The 21,979-nt window shown below is 37.3% G+C and overlaps 1 protein-coding gene across 1 annotated transcript; it reads left to right on the forward strand.

Annotated features, from left to right (window-relative positions):
• Positions 1–298: 298 nt before the first annotated feature.
• LOC134242064 (probable gluconokinase) lies at positions 299–21,207 on the forward strand. Its single transcript, XM_062724086.1, has 5 exons — positions 299–388; positions 5,637–5,667; positions 19,014–19,100; positions 19,480–19,523; positions 19,659–21,207. The coding sequence occupies exons 1-5, from the start codon at positions 351–353 to the stop codon at positions 19,975–19,977; spliced, it is 519 nt and encodes a 172-aa protein (XP_062580070.1). The 5' UTR covers positions 299–350; the 3' UTR covers positions 19,978–21,207.
• Positions 21,208–21,979: the final 772 nt, after the last annotated feature.

Raw genomic sequence — 21,979 nt, forward strand, 5'->3', positions numbered from 1 at the left:
TCATATTTCGCTCTGCCTAAAGTTCTTAGAAAAGGTTTCTTTTTTGTGTAATTCCTCGTGTTAATTACAACCAAATGTTAGTATTCTTTGAAAGCAAGAACACAGTGTTGGGCGTTATCGGAAAAAGTATAATATTTGAATGAAATTCAAATAAGATCACATGACTGAATCAGCAAGATGGAAGATTACCGTTGACGTCCGAGGTTATGTGCGAGGTACGAGTCATCCGAGGAACTCCGATTGTATAATTTATGAAAAAGTTAGAGTTATTCCGAATAGGAGACACTTGCAGAACAGCTGACAAAATTAATTTAACTTTAAAACATATTACTGGTACATCTATTGCTAGAATGATATACGTTGTTGTGGGTGTATGTGGCTGTGGCAAGTATGCAACGGAGTTCTATATTTATATATTGATAGCTTTTATCAAAACACCAGCCAAGAACATTGAACACTGTTGAAAAGACAGTGCAGATGTTTGGCCTAGACTATAGGCCTAGGTCCTATAACAAAACTACACGTAGATCCAGGGTTAATTTAGGTCTTGAATTCAAGGACCAGGGTCTTTCCTATTGGGAATATTGCTTGATATAGGGAAGCATTTTTCATACAAGGAAAACACTAATTAAAACACAAAACCAGTGCATAATTAAAGCAAGTACATGTACATAATTCACTTAATTTGACTCTTCCAAGTTTTCAGTCTGAAATAAATAGGTTAACTCTAAAATTTTGAGGCAAAATTTGTAATCTATTCAGCATTGGGAAATAGGCTGTAGCCCCCTACAGACCAAAGGCGGATCCAGGGTCGACATGCCCCCCCCCCCCCCCCATTTGAAATTGTTGTATGTTGAATTTATATGTCCATTGTCCTAAAATCAAGGAAAAAACGTCTGTTATTTGTAATAACTTGTCAGTTTATGGGGGCTTTGCCCCCAGACCCCAAAATGACCTTGCCTTAGACCCACTGGGGGCTTCAGTAGAACCCCAAACCCTCTGCCTTCTTCTGTCCCCCCCCCCCCCCCCCCCCGTTACGAAATTTCGGGATCCGCCACTGCATACCCTATATAATGAGGGTTGAATTCTCTCAAATGCATTTCAAACTCCAAAGGTCTAGGTCAAAAGGTCAAAAGTGTTGGTACCCAAAGGAAGGTCTTAACAAGGAATACACCTGTGAAATATGAAAGCCCTAGTTCTAACTGCAGAAGTTATGACCAAGGTTAAAGTTTTTTTTTTTTTAAATGCATAGTCAAACTCTTGGGTCAAGGTCAAAGATATTTATACCAGCTAAAAGGTCCTGTCACAATAAATACACATGTGAAGTGTGAAAGCCCAACTGTTCAAAAGTTACAACTAAGGTTAAAGTGTGGTATTTTTTTGTAAAAGTAGGTCATACTTCAAGGTCAAGGGGTCAAATTTGGTGGTGCACAAAGAAAGGTCTTGTCACAAGAAATACACCTGTGAAATGTGAAAGCTCTAGCCCCACCCACTCAATAGTTATGGGCTAGGTTATAGTTGTAATGACACAAGACAGAAAAACAAACAGACAGATAAACAGGACAAAAACAATATACCCTTCGGATCTTTCAATCTAGGGGCATAAAAATAATCCTGCTGATCTAAATACATTTTTTTTTATATATAGATCTATGCAATCAGCTAGTGTACGTGTTATATTGTAATACTGTTCATGTGGGACTCCAAAAATGCAATGGGACTCCAAAGTCAGATGGTCATGCCAAACCCCAATGCATGGTCTACTCCAAAGCCCAATTGTCTGACACGCCAAAGTCCGATGGTGTAAAAACAATTTATATGTTTATGACATCATCAAAAATACAATGCTGCACCATGCCAAGGTCTGATTGTTTTAAAAATAATAAGTGCAAAGACTAACCCTCATCTTTCAGATAAGTGCAAGAATACACCTAATGAGGTCGAAAAATATGTAACAACCATAATCTTGGGTGGGTGCTGGACTAACCCAAATCAGTCGAACATTATGTGAGGACAAACACTAAATCTCTCAGGTGTGTTCAAAGTAACACATTATCAGTTCAATAGTGTTAAAAAACTAGCCCTTATCAGTCGAATGGTGTGTGAGGACTAACTCTGTCTCTGTTGGGTTCAAGCAATAAACATAATCATTCAGTAAATTTGTATGCAAGACAAAAACTGAATTGATGGCTTTTGAATGCAGGACGATGGTATCATGGAATTGACATCAGATTAGTATGAAGTCATAAACGTTGATAGTTTCTCTGCATGCACCATCAGACCTTGGTGTATCAGACCATCGCGCTTTAGCACATCATATCTTGTTGGAAACGAGCCATTGGACTTTGGCATGACCATCAGACTTTTGCCTCTGTAAAGACAGTGAGCCATCAGGTTTTAGCGCAGACCATTAGACTTTGGCTAGACCATCACTCACACTTTGAAGTCTTATATATATAAATATATTTTCATTTCTAATTTTTTTCTCTGATAACTTTTTGAAAGTTAGCAGAGTTGATTTCTTGATAGGAGTATTTTACCCTATCTTTGGACTTTCAGTAGGGCGTGACTTCCTCGGTGCTACGTAATGGAGAATACTAGTAGATTCTCATTGGTTACGAAATTATTAACATGGGAACTTAAAATTGTTGTTGATAACGATCAGACGACTTATGCCCCACCTCTGTGCCGTGAGAGAACTTTTAATTGGCTATTTACTACACCAGTTGACATTCGGCCGCATTTCTATCATATGTATATTTCAACAGTGAAGGGAAGCTTTGTAAATTTCAGAAGCTAATTAGGTAACGTCGAGAATGCCACGCCTTACTGAAAGTCCAAACAAAGCGTGTAATTCTTCTAATTCTACCAGAATGTAAATTAGGCAGGTCGATAGGTCAGAGCTAAGGAGGCTTAACATGCATGCAAATCTCATGTGCATCTGCCTCTGTGTCTGCTGCTAAGGAGGCCAAATATGCATGTAAATGTCGTGCGGCTGCCCTTGTGTTTAATGTCAGTGGACGAGGACTATTGAAATTGACACGGGAGTCCTCGTGTAATTTAAATCTATGTCTACATTTTAAAAATCTAAATCTACAATTTTTTTTCATAATGAAATGGAAATATAAGAAATCACTGTCTAGTTAGTATAGTATGCCAGGGACATCAACCATAGTGGGAAACATGGGATAATTTATGCATAAATGCTTATTATCCCAGGTTTCCCACTATTGCTGATGCCCTGGCATACTATACTAACTAGACAGTGATTCCTTAAATATACTGGTATAAACATGTGATTGACGCAGGGTTGATAGATTTTTTATGTTACAGAGCATGTCACATGACCACCTAGATCATGTGATTGGTGCATGGGCAGAACGGTTGCAGATGCGCGTTAAAATAAGAGAGAGGACTAGTTTTCAAAAATTTCAACACTAAAAACCTATGTCATTGCTTTTACGGAAGTTATTCAATTAGTTCCCGAACTTTTTTATCAACCCTTGTATAAAAACTGCTATGCAATGCCTTTATGATTTTTTTGCATTATCGGTATATGTTATAATTTTTGAAATGCAATAATTTAGATGAATGTCTTTTTAAGCAATAAATAAATATTTACAAGGTAATTCTGATAATTTGTGTCCCCTGCTTAAGGAAAAAAGATCATGCATGGATCTAGAAGGGGTTGGGAGAGGAATGGAACTATTTAGGAGAGAAGATGGGGCAGTAGGGAACTTATGGTATAAAATTTCAAGCTCAAAAGCTTCTTGAGATATTGCTTGGAATTCAAAGTTTTACACACAAACAGAATACCTGGTATATGAATTGATGACCTTGAACTTTTACCCTTATGACTGCAAAATCAATAGAAGTCTTCCTTAGGTCATAAGGAGTTGTGATATAAAATGTCAGTGCATAAGCTCAAAGGTTCATTGCATAAGGCTCAAGATATAAGTGATAAAACACTGAGATTAAATTTTTAAATTTTATGAGCTTGACTTTTGACCTCAAAATTAATAGGCATCTTCCGTAGGCCACAAGGAGTTATGTAAAATTTAATATCAAAAGCTCAAAGGCTTCCCGATACGAAATCCAACCTGGATCCAACCTACCAGTACTTTTTCCAGAAGACGGACCAGGGCAGGTTAAAACTTTTGTAGCAGGTTCATTCTAAAGAAGCTATTTGCCATGTCTTGACCTATCTGAATTAATTTTACATTTCCATTTCTACTGTATACAAGGAAAATTTCACCCCCGTTTAATTTCCGCCACTTTCATCCTCTTTATAATTGGGCAAATTTAAAATGGGGTGAATTCAAAGAACACAGCATAATTTCTTAAACAGAATTATGACTGGGGGAATTTGAAATGGGGTAAAATTGTTCACAAGTGTAAAAGGACGAAAATAAAACAGGGAAAAAGTAACCCTGTATACAGTAGTTGTTTTCTATGTAATAACTCTTTTAAAGTTGGGTGAGTTGATTTGTTGAATGTAAATGTTAAAGCATCTGGAATGCAAATTTCACCAAGTGAAAGGTCAGGAGCTAAAAAGGCCTAGTACCTGGGTATACATTAAGATCTTGTCCACCTGTCTTTGTGTCTGACATCAGTGGGCAGAGACTGTTGAAATTGACATGGGTACTGGCCTCATAATTAAATTTTATTAGACAACATTTTTATCTAAATTTACGATTTAATTTCACAATGAAATGGAAATATATACGGAATCACTGTCTGGTAATAAATACTAACATTTCCCTCCCCTCCCCCACTCTCAGCACATCTTGTGTAATAGTTTCTTTTGTTTTGTTTTCTGTTGTGTAGTTTTTTTCTTTGTCTAATCTTCTCTGTTCTCTGTTTGCCAGGACTTCATCGTTGATTACCAGGGCATCAATGATAATTGGAAACATGGGATAATTTGCATAACGGGCAAAGCCTGTTATGCATAAATCTTCCCATGTTTTATTGAAGACCCCTGTTTATTTTGAGGTTTAAAGTTCAGAGTTCAAGGTCATAAATTCATACATTCTGTGTTTGTGTAAAATTTTCATATCCTTACTTGGATTTGCCTTACTTAAAAGACAACATTTGGTGAGGTGAGCTATGTAATCTCTGATTACTCATACCTATGTTTGAACCTCATATGCGAAATACATTTTGATGAGAACTTTAACTTCAACTTTTTTTTACCTTTCCTTTGACCTTGACCTCACTTTTTTCAAAGCATATTTTTATCATGTTTCATACATATTAATGAGAGCTATTTAACTTCATTGACACTTTATTTTTACCTTTCCTTTGATCTTGTCCTAGCCCACTTTATGAAATTTTTGTTGAGCCAAGTTTCAAAGAAACTCTTCAAAATATTTTTTATGTACTAATTTAAACTATTAATGCACTGATATTTTATTTGGTGAGAATTCTTTAACTTTGTCCAAAATATTTTTTTTTAACGTAACTTCTATGTCCTCAAACTCAGTTTTTTAGACACTTTTCAATTGATAAGATACATGTATTTTCTTCAAACTACAAATGCAATTTTTCATGTTGTATTACTTATCAGTCAGAAGGGAAGGGGGGCATTTAATAACTTAAGATTCTACATTTTGATAGCTAATTTTGTTTTCTTGCAGAACGACTGTGGGAACAGCTCTGGCAGAGAAGGTCAGTAGAGAGAGTGGCGTTAAATGAGAGAGAGTGGAGTTAAATGAGAGAGAGAGAGAAGTGAAATGGGGCTAGGTATAGGCGTTTCGCTAGGTATGGGCGTTTCAATGGAAATGAGCTTATCAAAACAACAGTTAAGGTTTATTAATCAAAAAAAGAGAGGGTTCGAATTGATTTTTTTAGCACACACTACAGTCAAAACATATAATGGCATTGTTGCCCATGTGGCACAGTTTTCAGAGTGTTTGCTCTAGTGTCGTGGTGTAAGAAGCTGATCCTTTAATCCTTACATCACAATTTTTAATCCCACTTAAGGATGTGGAGACTGGTCCTTCAGATGACACCATATAAACTGAGGTCCCATGTCACATTACATTAGAAGATATACCTCACTGCTCAAAAGCTGTAAGTGTTGAGTACAGGTCTAATTTTGCAGCCCTCTGGTGATGACATCTAAATAATTATGATTAAAAAATTCTCAAAAGGTTGTTAAATAAACATTAAGGTGTCATTAATGAAAATTTAAAGAAACTCATGGTAGATTCTCCAATTTAACTCAAAACTCCACAAATACATGTAGTACCAAGAATTGAACTGACACTTAATGTGCTGCATTTTTATCAATCTTTGGAGTACATGTACATATATTCATGGCATTTAATATTGTAAGCTACCCCAGGGATGGCTAGTATTTCTGAATCCTCAGCGTCTATATAGACCATAGTTTATCTTCTAAATAAATCATCTTTTGTCAGGATGTACCAGTAATTAAATTTGTTCTAATATGTTAAACAACCAGGCACCAATCTGTGTAGATTCTTTGTTGAATGATACTCAAGATGATTGATCAGTCATACTCAGCATTTATTGTATGTGCGGCATCTCATAATCATAACAATACAATATGTAAACATCAATATAAAACAGCTGAATCTTCAGAAACACAAGTTTAGGTCGTCCAGTGTGGTAGGAGATTTCTAACTAGGCTAATTATACGTAAATAACATTATAAGTATCTCACCGTTTTGGTTTTCTTTCTTTTTTACTTTCAAATATAGCCGCCATACAACTAGCTGAAATCTGTCGTAACGTAGTACGCGCTCGCTTATATAACCTCCCATTCCCTGTCACATGACTCAAATTATCCAATGAAATTATGCCGTATGAACTATTAACCAATCAAAAGCTTGTACGGGAGGCTGAGTTCCCACACAAGTTCCCACACAGAACTACTTCTGCCACACAAGCTACCGTACAACATCGTAACTAGTAAAACTATGTAAAATTAACAAGTGGAAATATAACACATAAAATAAGCTTGACTAGACGAATTAATAAATTCCTTCAATGTTTATAAAACATCCCTAGACTGTACAATATATGCAGAACAATGTAGCATTATACATATAAATATCGTAACTACCGACACTAGCGTACACAAATGTAGTCCCGATAAAGCTGACTGATTATAAAGTGAATGCTAACAATAAATAACAACTTGTAGCTTCAAATCACAAAACAACTCAAACTAAAAAGTAGAATACGATCCCATATTCATAAATTCAATAGAACAATGCATTACTAGTAAATACATATAGGTCACCAAACCGGAAATGACAATCCGAGTAAAGTATGATGGCTTCCAAAACATGAAATGTAAAATCCACCCTCTATTCCCCGATATTATAACTCCTACGATATTACATGAAGCGACAACAGGTAAATTATGATGATAATAGCTATTACTAAAATCGTATCTAGATAAGCTGACATATTATTTTCAATAAAATCATAAACGAACAACTTTTCTGGCAGGCACATGTTGAACATAGATTTAACAAGAATGAGAACTGGACGACCGCATAATATTACGTTTACAAATCAAGTGATATATTACACTCCCCACAACTTAATTACAAAATTCTCCTGAATTTAACATGTACAGAATATAGCTCTTTACAGTCTTTAACACTTTCACAATCTAATAGGAATCTCCTTAGAGTCAATGGTGGAGAGGAAGTCATCAGTGGAACGGTCTCTGAGGGCACATGATCTCTCCAGCATCCTTATCCAGGTGGGATCTCCGTTGTCTTCACTTACAATGGTCTTGAGCTGTTCGTAGATGTAATACCGAGCCTTGCGAACAATGTGCGCTTCCTTCTTCCCCTGTTTCTCTACTGTGCCTGGAAGTGCCAAGAAGTTGAACTTGTCTAGAAGATCTATTCGTTCTATGGTGGAACTTTTTGTCGGGTCCATCCTCTGTTGTAGCATCATTGATGCTTATTCCCACGATAACAGTTTCCTGTCTGCGGACATGGCCTGCCAATCTGTAGGGGGCCATGTGATGCTAACATCCTTGTATTTAAGCGTTATTTGTGTGGAACTCCAATCCCTTCTGGCAGGGGGGAATAGTGGGAGGCATCCTCGCTTTAATAGGTTGAGGGCCCTCTCCGACATACTAGTCCTGGGTTTTTCATTAGGTTCTTTCTGTGAGGCCAGCTCAAACAAAACTTCCTCTGTGGGTGGTGCAGGGAGAGCAGGGGTGGGGCTCAGCCTTATCTTCTTAGTTGGAGGACTGACAGGATTGGCCTCTGTCTCTTGGGAGGAGTAAATCTGGTCCAGATGAGTACGTTCAACTCCAACAAACTTAATCAACCTTTCTGAATGGTTGGTGAGGTTACCGGTCTCATTTTCTGTAGATTGGACTGAGGAGCTTCAACCCTCTTCTGGACAGACATTTTCCTCGACAGGCTGGCAATACCCTTGGCATCTGATAAAATTGCTTCCTTCAAGATGATCTTGTACACTTGTCTGCCCTGGCCCACAAACACACATATGTTCCCCAAGACGAGGGAGACATACAAAATCTCGAGCTCTTCTACCTCTGGGGCGGTGGGGGTGTAGCATACTGTATTCAGCTCCTCCTCATAGTCGGGCTGGAAGAGTGATTCTGGGGTTGGCGCCCGTGCTTTGCCGTTCTTCTTGAGCTGGTCCCAGCCTCTCTGCCAGTCGTCCTTCTTTCTTGACATTCTCCTTGCTGTTGACAACCACTCCAAAACTAGCACTCTGGCGTGGGTGGCAGACGTACTTCCCCAATCCGTCCCATTCACCAGGCGACTGTACCCTTCTGGATCGAGGCTAAACCACACTCCGTTGTTCTCCGAAATCAAATCTGAAGGATATTTAGCAAGTTGAGTTGGGTGGGTACTCTTAATATGGCTTCTGAGGTCAGTCACTCTCTTGTAAGTCCTTTCATCAGGGCACCAGGGGCAAATAACTCGCATAGTTCCATGGGCTGGCATCATGTGATTCTTCAGGTCTCTACTGGAGGGAAACTTCAGGTGGCACACCCAACATTCCATATCCATAGTCTAAAATTAAATTAATTGGTTGTTAAAGGCATTTATGGGTCATCTTATATCGTCTTAGCTTCTAAGAGAGTTTATTCGTTGTTTAAACTAAATACGAAATCATAACATCTGTCATCTCATACTTCTACTTCTAAAGTTAGCTACTTCATGTACTAACATCTACATCTAAATCTCTAAGAGACTGGTTAGAACAAGACATCAAACATCTATTAGGTTCAGTGCGTGATGTGTACCAGGTAGTAGGTCCACGTCTATAATACTGTCTTATAAACGACTTGTTAACCATCTCTATCAACATCTTTGGGAGAAGAGTTCTGGGTGATCAGGCCAGCTCTATCCCAACCTCAGTGGTGCGCACCAATCTCACATCTATTGTCTACATAAACATCTAAGTATGACTTCTTAAACTAACATGAAACATAAGAATACAAAACAACATCTGAAGAAACTTCTATGGTTTATTCAAAATTTTCTTAAACCAGTTGGGGAGGGTTTTCCCTTTGTAAGACATCAATCTATCAACATGATAAACTTTTGCGGGTTTTCGGAATGTCCTTTGCACGAGGTAGTTCAAATCATCTATTCGCTTAGTGATGAGATAAGGACCTTTCCATTTAGAAGTTAGTTTTGGACACACTCCAACTTTCCTGGTATGAAATCCCTAACCCTTACCATTCAAAAGTTTTGGTCAACGTTAAAGTATTTTCATATGTATACAGCCAGACAGGTTGACCTCTTTCAAACAATTGTTTCTTTGCTTTGAGATCATAGTGACGTTTATTGTATTCTGTGCTCTTTTTCAGGTGTTTCCTGGCCAGGGCATGAACATCTGTCAAAATTCTTTGCAGCTCATCAATATACTCATTTGGTTCTATGCCATCATCTGTCTGATTTGGAGGTTTGCCAACAACTGCTTCTAGGGGTGGAGTAACATTTCTGCCTAACATCATGAAATTTGGTGTTGTATTGATACTTGAATGTATGGAAGCTCGGTATGCCATCATGACTTGTGGGAGATACTTATCCCATGTTTTCTGGTTGTGCTCACAGTACATAGTCAACATAGTAGCTAGGGTGCGATTAAAGCGTTCGACACTGCCATTAGCTTGAGGATGCATACTACTTGTCCTAGTTTTGTCAATATGGAGGAGTTCACACATCTCTTTAAAGGCTTTTGACTCGAAGTTTCTTCCCTGATCTGAGTGGACTTGTAAAGGTGTACCAAAACGACGCATTCTTCATTGACAAATGTTGTTATGACAGTCTCAGCTTCTTGATCCGGGATAGCTATAGCCTCGGTCCATTTCGTGAAGCAATCAATCATAACCAGTATGTATCTGTTACCTTTTGTAGACTCAGGAAGGGGTCCCAGAATGTCTAGAGCTATTCTTTCCATTGGCTCTCCAACTGTGTACTGCCCTAGTGGTGCTCTGTTCTGCTTTTGACTGGATTTACGAGCAGCACAGTAATCACATCTTTTACAATATCTAGCAATTTCTTTTGACATTGATGGCCAATAAAATGAATTTTTGATACGTGATGTGGTCTTCTCAGCACCAAGGTGACCTCCTGTGGGGACATCATGAAAGTAATGAATAACCTCTGACCTCTTCTGTTTTGGTACAACCAATTGTAATATGACCTTGTTTGTATCCCCCTCTTGGAACTCTCTGTATAACAGACCATTGATGACTTTCAGTCTATCCCATTGTCTCCATAAGGTTTTGAATGCTTCAGAATTGTGTGATATGATATCCCATTTTGGTCTATCAGAATCATCTGTCAAGGCTAGCAAAAGCATACCCATGGATTGGTCTTCCAGTTGCATCTGTCGAATTTCATCCACTTCCCATCCCTCTAGTATTACTTGGTTCCTGAATTGGCATTGAGCTGTTTCTTTACTTCTAGTTGTCACTCTGACTGTTTGCAGGGATTCCTGGTCTTCATTTTCATGAGATTTTTCAGTATCACTATCATCACTGTCATCTTTGTTTTGTTGTTGCCTTAGACAGGGTTTGCAAGGATTTCTCGACAAAGCGTCTGCATTTTGATGACTACGCCCTGGGCGGTGAGTAACAGTAAGGTCATAAGTCTCGATCTCTTGAAGCCATCGTACTGTTTGACCGGTGGGGTTTTTCAAGCTTCTGACCCAGCTGACAGCGGCATTATCAGTGCGGAGTATAACCTTCTGGCCATAAAGGTAGGGATGAAACTTCCGAAGGGCAGTGACAACAGCTAGCAACTCTTTACGTGTGACACAATAGGAATGCTCATGGCGATTCATTGTTTTACTCATATAGGCGATAACTCTTTCCTTGCCCTCTTGATTTTGTGACAAAACTGCGCCAACAGCTTTATCGCTGGCATCTGTATCTAGAGTAAATGGTAGTCCTGGTAATGGAAATCCAAGTATTGGTGAAGTTGTAAGAGCTGTTTTGAGGGTGTCAAATGCATTCTGACATTCAGGGGTCCATACGAACTTCGTCTTTTTCTTGTACAAATCATGGAGGGACTTTGCTATCTCTGCAAAATTCTTCACAAATCTTCTGTAGTAAGAACAAAGTCCAAGGAATGATCGAATTTGTCTTTCATTCTTGGGGATTGGCCAGTTTTTGACAGCAGATGTTTTCTCTGTATCTGTCTGGATACCTTGTGAAGAAACTACATGGCCTAGGAATTTGACCTGATTTTGGAAGAATATACATTTTGATGGCTTGAGCTTTAGATTTGCTTCTTGGAGTCTTGTGAAAATATTGGCTAAGCGCTGAAGGCCTTCATCAAAAGTTGAACTGTGGGAAATTATGTCATCCATATAGACTAAGCATTCAGTCCACTGTAGACCCTTCAGTACATTCTCCATCAGTCGCTCAAATGTAGACGGAGCATTAACCAGACCAAACGGCATGACTCGAAATTGGAAAAGTCCTAATGTTGTAACAAAGGCAGTCTTCTCTTTGTCCTTTTCAGCCATCTCGATTTGCCAGAAGCCTGAATTTAGGTCCATTGTTGAAAACCATTTGGCACCAGAAAGTGAATCAAGGCACTCGTCAATACGAGGCAACGGATAGGCGTCTTTCACAGTTTTCGCATTCAACTGTCTGTAGTCGACACATGCTCTAGTGGCTCCATTCGGTTTAGCTACTAAAACTAGATTTGATGCCCAGGCACTTGTGGATGGTTCAATTACATCTTTCTGTAACATGTTCTGTACTTCACTTCTTTCAATATCTCTTTTTGCTATAGGCTGTCTCCTTAGGGGCTGTCTCACAGGCTTTTCATTTTCTGTATCTATCCTGTGTTTTATTATACCAGTGCAGCCAAGATCATCTGGTGTCTTGGAAAATACATCTTTGTGCTGTAGGAGTAGTTTGAAGAAAGCATCTTTCTGTTCTCGGTCTAGATTTATCGAACTTCTTTCAAACATGTCCAGGAGATGTTCTGGTAAATCTTTTTCAGGAGTTGTATTTTTTTTGGTTCCCTGAAGAACTAAGACTCTCTGTGGTAAGGTACCCTGGTCTACTAAATATGTGTTCCTGCATTTACCAATTGTAGTTCTTGCTTGTAGTTTTACAGGTACTTCTCCAAAGTTTACAATGTTTACATGTATCTGATCAGACTGAGTATCTATCAAACCATCCAAAACTTGTATGTCATCGCTGAAGGTGTTAAGTTGCTCTAGGAACCCTATGTCTGTGAGGTCATCATTCTCGGTCAAAGCTACTGGAACCCAGATGCCACAATTTGCAGGTATGGAAACTGTTCTCTTGACCTCTACATTTGTACCCGTTTGATCATTGGCAATCCAGCATTGAACGGTTGTCATCTCAGTCTGTAATGTTTTTGTTTTGTAGTCGATGTGACGACAATACTGCAAGAGGAAGTCTTGTCCGAGTATAGCAGGAAGATCCATGTCAACCACCACCAAGTCAATTGCATGTGGAACATCTTCTAGATAAATGTAAAACCTTCCCATACCATGGACGGACAATGCGTGACCATTCAAATCTTGCACACACATGTTTGAGGGTTGAAGGACAGGACACGACTCCTCTGGGATCTTCAGAAATTCAACATGTGACAAAAGTGATGCAGTAGAACCACTGTCTAATAAAAAATTAACATCCAACCCACCCAATGTTCCAGTAATATGGAAACCATTGTCTAAGAATTTTTTTCTCTTTATTTAAAACCACCCCCCTTGAGTCATCTGGACTAGGTCTTGGCTTATCCACCAGCTGTCGACCTACAAGGCTGATGGTCTCCCATTTCCCTGTTGGTAGTTTTGTCGCCTTTGTACATCTTGATTTCTTCTCTGCCCAGGTCTTGGTTTGTCCAAATAAGGACAGTCTTTGATGAAATGTTTAGGGGAGTTACAGTGGAAACAGAGCTGAGGGGAAAGCTTCTTGTTAGCTCTTTCCAAACGGTCCAATCTGTTACTGATTTCTTGAATAAGTGCAGATGAATCAGGGGCATTGCATCTAGATGCAGCAGGGGATGTTAACTTATTGGTCACTGGCACAGCTTGGGGAACATTGAATTCCTCATCAATTGTCTTCACAGCTCTAGCATATTGTTTCTTTTTGTCATAGTTTTCACCAAGAATGGCTCATATCTGTCGATTATGTCAGCGGCTTCTGAAATACTTTGACAATCTTTATCAATACATCTGCACTTCATCTCGACACTTATCAGCTTGTAAAGGTGATTTAAGGCTAAAATTTCTTGAGCTTGCTCATCTAAATTGCAGTAAGCTTTCTGAACCATTTGTCGGATATCATCACCTAGAGCAGCAGCACTCTCGCCCTGTTGTCGTCTGCGTGATTCAAGTTTAGCTAACCATTTGTTCTGGTGTCTCGAATTTCCAAATCGCTGACTAAACTTGTTAGTAAGTGCGTCAAAGGATCTTCTTTCAAGCAAGGATAAGCTCATGTAAAATGTCCTGGCTTGGCCTCTTAGACTTGCAGCAAGGAACAGTACCTTATCTCTCTCTGTCCATAGGCTTAGTTCTGCACAGTCATTGAAATGTGAGATGTACTCTTCCCAGCTTACAGTACCATCATAGGACTCGGGTTTCATCGTGTAATTTACAGGTTGGATAGGGCTTGAAAATATCTGAGGAGCAGGTCTTCCAGAAAAAACCACTGTAGGCACTAGGTGGACCATGATTGTCTTCATTTCCTCTGGGAGACGATCTTTCTAAAAGTACCTCATTACTCGACTTCTGATGTTCGTCATACGTGTCACCTTGACCGCCATCGTCAAACATTACCGACTGAGGCACGCGTACTTCGACTTCATGATCGACCGACTCACCGGATTCTGACATCTTAATTTTCTTTATGTCGTCTTAAATAAGCAGTAATAATTCTAATGTTAAATCTATGTCATCTTATCTTCTAAGACTGTAATGTTGATGTTAAACTACCACACTGGACGGCTCATGGGCTCGTATCAGGACACTAAAATAATTTAGTATCCCACTTCTGACACCAGTTTGTAAGCTACCCCAGGGGTGGCTAGTATTTCTGAATCCTCAGCGTCTATATAGACCATAGTTTATCTTCTAAATAAATCATCTTTTGTCAGGATGTACCAGTAATTAAATTTGTTCTAATATGTTAAACAACCAGGCACCAATCTGTGTAGATTCTTTGTTGAATGATACTCAAGATGATTGATCAGTCATACTCAGCATTTATTGTATGTGCGGCATCTCATAATCATAACAATACAATATGTAAACATCAATATAAAACAGCTGATTCTTCAGAAACACAAGTTTAGGTCGTCCAGTGTGGTAGGAGATTTCTAACTAGGCTAATTATACGTAAATAACATTATAAGTATCTCACCGTTTTGGTTTTTGTCTCGCCTGCGACGAATGTCGCGAAGCGAGACATAGCGACCATAGATTCCGTCGTCGTCGTCGTCGGCGTCCAACTTTTGGTTAACCCAAATGTCAAAGTTTTATAAACTGCAATAACTTTCTCAAATTTTATTCAGTCTTCTTGAAATTTGGACACAATATTCAGTATGGATAAAAATTTATATCCCAAGTATGATTTTGAAAAAAAAAATTCAAATTTTTCCGTATTTTTTCCTTAAGTTGGACTTAGTTTTTTCATGATAATTTATGGTGAAGACCTATATTCCAGCAACTATAAGTTATAGGGATATGATAATTAGTCAGTGGATACATCATGGGTAACCACAAACGTCAGTACCAGAATTAGGTCATCTTGACCTACATTTTTCTGCATGAGTGACTTTGGTTAAATTTTTGGTGGAGGTCCATATCTCAGCATCTATAACTTATAAGGGCATGATGATTTGTCATTGTACAGGTTATAAGTAACCAACAACATCAGTACCAGAATTAGGTCATTTTGACCTACATTTTTCTGCATGAATGACTTTGGTTAAATTGATAATGGAGGTTCATATTTCAGCAACTATAACTTATAGTGGCATGATAGTTAGTAAGTGGATACATCATGGGTAACCACAAACGCCTGTACCAGAATTAGGTCATCTTGACCTACATTTTTCCGCATGAGTGACTTTGCATAAATTTATGGTGGAGGTCCATATCTCAGCAACTATAACTTATAGTGGCATGATAATTTGTCAGTGGATACATCATGGGTAACCACAAACGCCTGTACCAGAATTAGGTCATCTTGACCTACATTTTTCCGCATGAGTGACTTTGCATAAATTTATGGTGGAGGTCCATATCTCAGCAACTATAACTTATAGTGGCATGATAATTTGTCAGTCTACACATCATGGGTAACCAACAATATCAGTACCATAATTAGGTAATCTTCACCTACATTTTCTGCATGAATGACTTGATACATATACAGTGGATTTGATTTCAAAATGCAAGTTCAAATTATTGCGACTCATAACACGTTGCAATATTCGCAATAATAAAAACATCACAATAATTTGTGAATTTACAGGGTATATGTATATATATATAAATGCCAATATAATCGCCAAGGGATTAGATATTAAGTCAGCTGTTCCATTTCTTTATTATTGTATTTTTGAGTTATTCCTTCTGAAATGTCAATAAATGCTTCAGTTTATCAGACAATCATTTCTTACTAACCACAGCGACAGCAGGCGAGACACAGGGTTGCGGGCAACCCTTACGTACTTTCTTTCTTTTTTACTTTCAAATATAGCCGCCATACAACTAGCTGAAATCTGTCGTAACGTAGTACGCGCTCGCTTATATAACCTCCCATTCCCTGTCACATGACTCAAATTATCCAATGAAATTATGCCGTATGAACTATTAACCAATCAAAAGCTTGTACGGGAGGCTGAGTTCCCACACAAGTTCCCACACAGAACTACTTCTGCCACACAAGCTACCGTACAACATCGTAACTAGTAAAACTATGTAAAATTAACAAGTGGAAATATAACACATAAAATAAGCTTGACTAGACGAATTAATAAATTCCTTCAATGTTTATAAAACATCCCTAGACTGTACAATATATGCAGAACAATGTAGCGTATAAATATCGTAACTACCGACACTAGCGTACACAAATGTAGTCCCGATAAAGCTGACTGATTATAAAGTGAATGCTAACAATAAATAACAACTTGTAGCTTCAAATCACAAAACAACTCAAACTAAAAAGTAGAATACGATCCCATATTCATAAATTCAATAGAACAATGCATTACTAGTAAATACATATAGGTCACCAAACCGGAAATGACGATCCGAGTAAAGTATGATGGCTTCCAAAACATGAAATGTAAAATCCACCCTCTATTCCCCGATATTATAACTCCTACGATATTACATGAAGCGACAACAGGTAAATTATGATGATAATAGCTATTACTAAAATCGTATCTAGATAAGCTGACATATTATTGTCCCCCGCTTTCGCGAAAGCGAGGGGACATTAAATCTCATTCGTCTATCTGTCTGTCCGTCAGTCTGTCCGTCACAAAAACTTTAACCTTGCCCATAACTTTTGATTTAGTAGAGCTATGACTTTCATATTTCACATGTGTATTCCTTGTGACAAGACCTTTCTTTGGGTACCACCAAATTTGACCTTTTGACCTTGACCTTGGAGTTTGACCCACTTTTACACAGAAAATTCAAACTTTTACTTTGGCCATAGCTTTTGAATGGAAGGTACTAGGACTTTCATATTTCACAATTGTATTGTTTGTGGCAAGACCTTTCATTGGATACCAACAACTTTGACCTTTTGACCTTGACCTTGGAGATTTACGTACTTATGAAAAAACGTTAACCTTGATCATAAGATTTGTACGGTGAGGACTAAGGCTTTCGTACTTCACATATGTTATCCTTGTAAGAAGACCTTTTATTGGATACCAAGAACTTTTACCCTTTGACCTTGATCTTGGAGCTTTACTTTTTGAAAAATTTATCCTTGGTCACAAATTTTAAACAGTAGATACTAGGACTTTTATATTTCACATATGTATTCCTTGTTGCAAGACATTTCATTGGATACCAGCAACCTTGACATTTTGACCTTGACCTTGAAGATTTACATACTTATGAAAAAACTTTAACCTTGAAAATAACTTTTGAACGGTGAAGGCTAGGGCTTTCGTACTTCACATATGAAATCTTTTTGAGAAGACCTTTCATTGGATGCCAACAACTTTTACCGTTTGACCTTGACATTGGAGTTTTAACTACTTTTAAAAAAAACTTTCTTTGGTCACAACTTTTGAACGGTAGATACTAGGACTTTTATATTTCACATATGTATTCTTTGTGGCAAGTTCTTTCATTGGATATCAACAACTTTGACCTTTTGACCTTGACCTTAAAGATTTACGTACTTATGTAAAAACTTTAACCTTGATCACAACTTTTGAACGGCAAGGGCTAGGGCTTTCATACTTCACATATGTAATCCTTGTGAGAAAACCTTTCATCAACAACTTTGACCCTTTGATCTTGACCTTGGAGTTGACCTACTTTTAAAAAACGTTAACTTTGGCCATAACTTTTTAACGGTCAGGATAAGGGTTTTCATCCTTCAAAAAAAATCAACTTCAAAGATAATTTCTAAGAAATGACATATGATAGGATGTTCATATTAGACACAAAATGTCATAAAAAAAAATAACATCTCACCAACAAAGACACCGAAAGCGGGGGACCACAATTCTTTGAATTTGCTTGTTTTCAATAAAATCATAAACGAACAACTTTTCTGGCAGGCACATGTTGAACATAGATTTAACAAGAATGAGAACTGGACGACCGCATAATATTACGTTTACAAATCAAGTGATATATTACAATATTATTAAATCTTGTGTTTATCTAATTACATACTTTATTCTCTTGGGGAGTTTTTAAAAAAGTTTTAAATAATTAGTGACATTATTGTCTTGCTCATCAGATTTTTCAAAATAATTGGTGGTAAAGAACAATGATGTCATAATTCATGTGGATTAAATGCTCTTAATACCACAATATGAGCATATGTACCAAGAATATTCAAAAAAGTAAGTTTAATCCTTCTTTAGAATAACAGAGAAAATCTCATATATTTTTTTAAATGTAGCTCTTTTGCATAGAAAGCCAATACCTAGCTTGCATCAACTTTATGAGTCACTTACATGGGATAGTGGTTACAGTATTTCCTCTAGAGTTGTGGAGTAGGGAGTTCTTAGGTCCTGGGTTTGAATTCCAAAATGGAACTTGGAGACAGATCCTTTTGATGGGATCATATTAACTGATGTCCACTACTCAAAGGCCCTAAATGAGGAGTACAGGTCTAAATTTGCAGCTTTCTGTGGACAAGTTATGGCATCTTGACACAAGTGAAAATTCTTGAAGAGATATATACATGCATGTACAAACAAACAAACAGTAACTCATTAAAGAGAGAAAGAAACATGAATCAGCTTAATTTTTTTTCCCTTTATGTTATCTTATAGCTAGGACTGCCATTTAGAGATGCGGATGAGTTTCACTCCAAAGAAAACAAAGAGAAAATGTCTAATGGAATCCCTCTGACTGACCAGGTGAGCTATGAAGTTGAAACACCTGGATAAGGCCAACTTTATAATATTGTTTGTTTGCCCTCTGCTGACTCAGGATGAAAAGAATTGGATGTTAGGAAGACTGGAATTTTTTCCTCCAAAAAAATATCAACATCAATGTTGAATTTACAAGATCTACTTTCCCAGAATGCATTAAAAAAATTGTTCCTTGGAGGTTAAAATAAGTTTTGAGTCATGTCATTTTTTTGCCAGTTGGTTGGGAGAGGGCATGCCAAGAAACAGATTTTTTTTAAAGATGACCTAGTTTTACAATATTTATTTCTTGCATGTATAGCTTGTTCTTGCATGTTCTTTTTTTTCAAGTTTTAAGTGTAGATAAATCCTTTTATTTCTGATATAGGATAGACTTCCATGGTTATTAGCAATAAACAAGTACATGAAAGGGTAAGCAAGTTAAGAACTAATTATATGTAATTACAACTTGTAGTCAATCAAACTTTAACATAACCCCATTTCATGTTTTAACAATTTATGCAGTCTCAGAACTAATATAATTACCTATGTACATGCATTTTTCAGATTGTCAAAAGAGGGGAAATCTGGTGTTGTTACTTGCTCAGCACTAAAGAAAGTGTACAGAGATGTCTTGGTAAATGGTTGTTCATCTGAGGATCCGATTCCTGACATTTTGTTTGTCCTTTTACATGGTGACAGGGCGGTGATCCAGGGCAGATTAAACAGTCGCTTTGGTCATTTCATGCCGCCCTCTCTACTAGACTCTCAGTTAGCTACTCTAGAAATTCCAACCATAGATGAAAAATGTATCCAAGTGGACATCAAAGTGCCTCCAGCTGAAATTGTGGATCAAATTATCGAGAAAACAAATCTCTTGCTTTGATTATCATATTACCATTCATTATGTGGATTCTATAAAAGTTTCTGTTAATATAGGCAATTATTGTATTGAGAAATAAATTTCACTCATATGTCACAGAGAACTAGTTTAGAAATAAGTAACACGCAGTGTTTTCACTTTTTAACTCAAATCAACGAAATTGTGAGGAGGTAATATGATGCCCTTTGCGTCAGTGTTTGCTTTGGCTTCCCTGGAGGTTAAAGTTTTTGTGCAATTTCTTTTTAAGTACGTTTTTGCCCTACATTAGTCAGAGATGCATGTAGGATGCTTCTACTGAGTTTCAGTTGTACCAGTCAAGGTTTCAGATGCTGCAATATCAGCAATGGAATGACCAGATTAATGTTTGTGAAGCAGCTAGGTTAAAGTTTTTGTTGCAGGTTAATGTTTTTTATGCAAGTCTCATTTCCAAGTAACTATGTACTGGTATAAACTCTATGCTGATGAAACTTGCATGGATGATACATCTAAGGATGCACACTACCAGGCTTGCTTAGGATGCTAGAATCGGACCTGCATTTTCCAAATGAGTGAACAGGTTAAAGTTTTTGACACTGGTCTTATTTCCAAGTAACTATAAATCCTATGTTGACCAAACTTACATGAATGATACATCTAAGGATGCATGTATACTAATGTACTTGCTTCGGATACTGGATCTGACCTACATTTTCTGGATGAGTAAACAGGTTAATGTCTTTGGATCAGGTTCATTCTAAAATAACTAAAAACAAAACTTGCACGGATGATGCATCTTAAAGGATGCACAAAAGTGTACTTGCTTTAGATACTGGATCTGACATACTTTTCCAGATAATGGATCAGGTTAAACTTTAGGATCCGGGTCTATAACTAAGAAACCATATGGCCTATCTGAACCTTTGCATGGATGATGCATCAAAGCATTCATCTAAAATCACTCTCAAACTTGCTTCAGATGCTGGATTTAGATTACATCTTGGGATGTTCACTACTAGATTATTAGCTTAATGTGGGACTTTGCCTTAGATCCTTAGGTGTATCGTCCATGCAAGTTTGATCAGCATAGGGCTTATACCAGTACATAGTTACTTGGAAATAAGACTTGTACAAAAACATTTACCTGGAACAAAACCTTTAACCTAGCTGCTTCACAAACATTAATCTGGACATCCCATTGCCTTACCTAAAGACAACATTCATTGTCTCTGTAAACTTTGATTATTTATGTTTTTTTTTTTTTTTTTTTTTACATGTAATTCAAATAAATCTTTTGATTATATACATGTGTGTGTTTTAACTTTTAAGTTATCCAAGTATTTCATGGCATATCTATTATTAAATTACTAGTATATGATGCAAGGTCTTTCTATACCTACCAATATTTATTAGAGGTACATTACTGCAGGTATCATAAAAATAGCTACTGTAAAATCACATATTTTAGTTGGGTCAGATTTTTGTGGCTTGAGGAAAAAAATATGGGTTCATGGGGATTTAATATCATGGATGAAGAATTATTGAGTAGTAATATATTTGTCAAAAATTACATTTTGTGGTGGTCAAAAATTCATGGGTCCGTTAATACCTCAAAAACCACGAAAATTAAACCCCCACAAAAATGAGCGATTTCACAATATTTGACCTTTGACTGTACCTTCCCATACCGAAATAAAGTACAAAAAAGTATACTTTTATTGTACTTTTTTAGTATTAAATTTGTGCTTTTTAGAAAAAGGTCAGAAAAAGTATACTTTTTTTGTACTTGGCCAGAGAGCCTCTGAAAGCTGATGTACTTTTTTTGTACTTTATTTGAACTTAGTTTTTCTCCACAGTACTTTATTTGTACTTTATAGAACTTAGTTTTTTTCCACTGTACTTTTTTTGTACTTCATTTGGACTTAGTTTTTTCTCAATGTACTAAAAATGTACTTTTCTTGGACTTAAACTTTTTGGGCAGAATCAGAAAAATAAGGATGTACTTTTTATGTACCTAATTTGGACTTAG

Source organism: Saccostrea cucullata, unplaced genomic scaffold (genome assembly GCF_032062105.1).
Source record: "Saccostrea cucullata isolate Sc308-1 unplaced genomic scaffold, CSIRO_AGI_Scuc_v1 ctg93, whole genome shotgun sequence".
Taxonomy (NCBI): Eukaryota; Metazoa; Mollusca; class Bivalvia; order Ostreida; family Ostreidae; genus Saccostrea; species Saccostrea cuccullata.

Excerpts from the sequence above, each read along its gene's own strand:
- LOC134242064 (XM_062724086.1), top strand. The coding sequence starts at position 351 with ATGATATACGTTGTTGTGGGTGTATGTGGCTGTGGCAA. Across the intron at positions 19,101-19,479 it reads GAATCCCTCTGACTGACCAG|GATAGACTTCCATGGTTATT; the intron begins GTGAGCTATGAA and ends TTTCTGATATAG. Across the intron at positions 19,524-19,658 it reads ATAAACAAGTACATGAAAGG|ATTGTCAAAAGAGGGGAAAT; the intron begins GTAAGCAAGTTA and ends TGCATTTTTCAG.